Here is a 3,547-nt window from a genome sequence, read left to right on the forward strand (position 1 = left end):
ACCCAGACCCGCGACATGATGACCTGCTGGGAGAAGAATGCACTGTACATCGCCAAAGAGACCACACTGTGGATGTCGGCTTTTAACGTGTGTCTGGTTCCGCTCATTTACGTGTTCCTGTGTAAGGTTTTTAGGAGAAGACTCACAGCTACGGTCGGCCGTTGGCAGAAGAAGTCCCACATGGTCGCGTCACACAGCTGGAGATGACAAACACTGGCACGTCGATGTAACACCGTTGATAAAAGGCTAAACTGTATTTTTTACCGAGTTAGAAAATGCTTGGTAGATATGGATACTTGGAAGGTGATTTTAGAAATGCTGGGGAATTGATGTCCACTTCTGATAAAACTGCCGTTTTGGCAGCATCCTAACCATGGCTCCTGTGCATTTACAAGCTTGGGATTATATCTCCACTATGGATGCCGTTTCCTCTCACAAAAGTGAGTCCACCCCTTATTATTTAGCAACCATTTCAAAGGCCTACTGAAATGAAATGTTCTTATTTAAACGGGGATAGCAGATCCATTCTGTGTGTCATACTTGATCGTTTTGCGATATTGCCATATTTTTGCTGAAAGGATTTAGTAGAGAACATCGACGATAAAAGTTTTGGTCGCTGATAAAAAAAAGCCTTGCCTGTACCGAAGTAGCGTGACGTCACAGGTTGAAGGGCTCCTCCCATTTGCACATTGTTTACACCAGCAGCGAGAGCGATTCGGACCGAGAAAGCGACGATTACCCATTAATTTGAGCCAGGATGAAAGATTTGTGGATGAGGAACATTAGAGTGCAGTGCAGGACGTATCTTTTTTCGCTCTGACTTAGTACAAGGGCTCATTGATTCCACACTCTCTCCTTTTTCTATTGTGGATCACGAATTTGTATTTAAACCACCTCGGATACTATATCCTCTTGAAAATGAGAGTCGAGAACGCGAAATGGACATTCACAGTGACTTTTATCCCCACGACAATACATCGGCGAAGCATTTTAGCTACGGAGCTAACGTGATAACATCGTGCTTAAATGCAGATAGAAACAAAAGAAATAAGCCCCCGACTGGAAGGATAGACAGAAGATCAACAATACTACCAAACTCTGGACCTGTAACCACACGGTTAATGCCGTACCGCCTGGCGAAGCCTAGCAATGCTGTTGCTAACGACGCTATTGAAGCTAACTTAGCTACGGGACCTCGATAGAGCTATGCTAAAAACATTAGCTCTCCACCTACGCCAGCCCTCATCTGCTCATCACGACCCGTGCTCACCTGCGTTCCAGCGATCGACGGCGCGACGAAGGACTTCACCCGATCATCGATGCAGTCGGCGGCCAAGAGACGGAGGAAGTCAAGGTGAGGACAGTGCGCGGCGGTGGGCATTGTAGCTTTCGACGACACCCCGGCCGCCATCAGTGTCGGCAAGAAACATATATTTCCCCAAAGTTACGTACGTGACATGCACCTAGCGACATGCACATAGCGACATGAACGGACGGGCAAGCGATCAAATGTTTGGAAGCCAAAGTTGTACTCACGGTAGTGCGTCTGCTATCAAAGTCCTCTGGTTGTGGCTGTAGCCAGCCGCTAATACACCGATCCCACCTACAGCTTTCTTCTTTGCAGTCTCCATTGTTAATTGAACAAATTGCAAAAGATTCACCAACACAGATGTCCAGAATACTGTGGAATTTTGCGATGAAAACAGCTGTTTGTATTGGGATACAATGGTGTCCCAATACTTCCGCTTTAACCCTTGACGTCACGCGCAAACGTCATCGTACCTAGACGTGTGTGTGTGCAATGTTTGGTGACCAATGCTGTACCTTCATTCCTAACAACACTACCCCCGATGGCTCAGTTCAGAGGGCCTTAAAGGGCCTCCAGGCCCTGTCTAGGGAACTCTCTCTCTGACCCTTCAAAGATTGGCTTCTAAGCACATTAGGCAGGTGGACTGACCTAATTAAGTCTGTCTTGGTCTCCATTCGGAGCTTTTTTGGCCATCATAGCCTCATGCGGTTGCTTTATCGCCCCTTGGCTAAGTGTCACTAAAGGGGGTCTAGCAAAGTGGTACTTTAAGACTTTCGAGAATTGTTGGTTTCCTTCCCCGACCATGACGACAGTGACGTGGACTCCCTCCATCTATCTCCAATGTAAATATGCTGTTGTTTTATTGCTAGCTTGCTCAAAGAAAAAAAACAGCACCTACTTTAATGTGGGGCGTGCTTTAGAAGTGTTTAACTAGTAGTAAAAGATCTTATTAGAAGATCTTAAAGGGGAGTGATGGAACGAGATATTTTCCATATATCCATATTTTGTGTACTTTTTACTTCCGTAGTCATATTACAAAACAGCTAGTGCTTTTCCAAATTGTCTGCTTAGTAAAAGGTTGACTGTGTGTTTGAGGCCTTTGAGCTTCTGGAATGCAAGCGGTAGACAAAACAAAAGGGTAGAAGAGTACAGGGAGAGGGGGAAGATGGCAGACCGGATAGAGCCACGCATCGGGATAGTTTGGGCAAGGCTGGTCTCATTATTGCCAAAGCTTTGACAATAAACAACGAAATACCAACTACTGCTTTTGGTGGTCAATTTAACATCAGCTTATTTGCCATTAAAAGAACTTGGGAGTGGACAGCAGACTTTGACTTCCTTGGGAGGAGCTGTCGACGCAACAGCATTTACAAGCTTGTGATTATATCTCCACTAAGGATGCCGTTTCCTCTCACAAAAGTGAGTCCACCCCTTATTATTTAGCAACCATTTTAATAGGGTATTTGTAAAGGGGCTGTTTGCACTGCTGGTAAAACTGCTGCTTTGGCAGCATTCATGCTAATGCTCCTGGGCATTTACAAGCTTGTGATTATATCCCACGATGGATGCCGTTTCCTCTCACAAAAGTGAGTCCACCCCTTATTACAAACCCCGTTTCCATATGAGTTGGGAAATTGTGTTAGATGTAAATACAAACTGTGGACGACGTGTCCTCCGGACCAAAGAGGAAAAGTACCATCCGGATTGTTATAGGCGCAAAGTTGAAAAGCCAGCATCTGTGATGGTATGGGGGTGTGGTGTATTAGTGCCAAGACATGGGTAACTTACACATCTGTGAAGGCGCAATTACTGCTGAAAGGTACATACAGGTTTTGGAGCAGCATATGTTGCCATCCAAGCAACGTTACCATGGACGCCCCTGCTTATTTCAGCAAGACTATGCCAAGCCACGTGTTACATCAACGTGGCTTCATAGTAAAAGAGTGCGGGTAATAGACTGGCCTGCCTGTAGTCCAGACCTGTATCCCATTGAAAATGTGTTGCGCATTATGAAGTCTAAAATACCACAATGGAGACCCCCGGACTGTTGAACAACTAAGCTGTACATCAAGCAAGAATGGGAAAGAATTCCACCTGAGAAGCTTAAAAAATGTCTCCTCAGTTCCCAAACGTTTACTGAGTGTTGTTAAAAGGAAAGGCATGTACACAGTGGTGAACATGCCCTTTCCAACTACTTTGGCATGTGTTGCAGCCATGAAATTCTATGTTAATTATTAT

At 45.2% G+C, this 3,547-nt stretch overlaps 1 protein-coding gene across 1 annotated transcript in view; it reads left to right on the top strand.

The window, feature by feature from the left end:
* LOC133659122 (P2Y purinoceptor 13-like) overlaps positions 1 to 834 on the top strand; it is an 11,585-nt gene extending 10,751 nt beyond the window's left edge. The window contains 2 exon segments of the mRNA XM_062061856.1: positions 1 to 162; positions 165 to 834. The exon segment at positions 1 to 162 is cut by the window's left edge and continues 198 nt beyond it. Coding sequence (XP_061917840.1) covers positions 1 to 162; positions 165 to 230 — 228 coding nt within the window. The 3' untranslated portion in view covers positions 231 to 834.
* The last annotated feature ends 2,713 nt before the right edge of the window (positions 835 to 3,547 follow it).

Source organism: Entelurus aequoreus, linkage group LG10 (genome assembly GCF_033978785.1).
Source record: "Entelurus aequoreus isolate RoL-2023_Sb linkage group LG10, RoL_Eaeq_v1.1, whole genome shotgun sequence".
NCBI lineage: Eukaryota > Metazoa > Chordata > Actinopteri > Syngnathiformes > Syngnathidae > Entelurus > Entelurus aequoreus.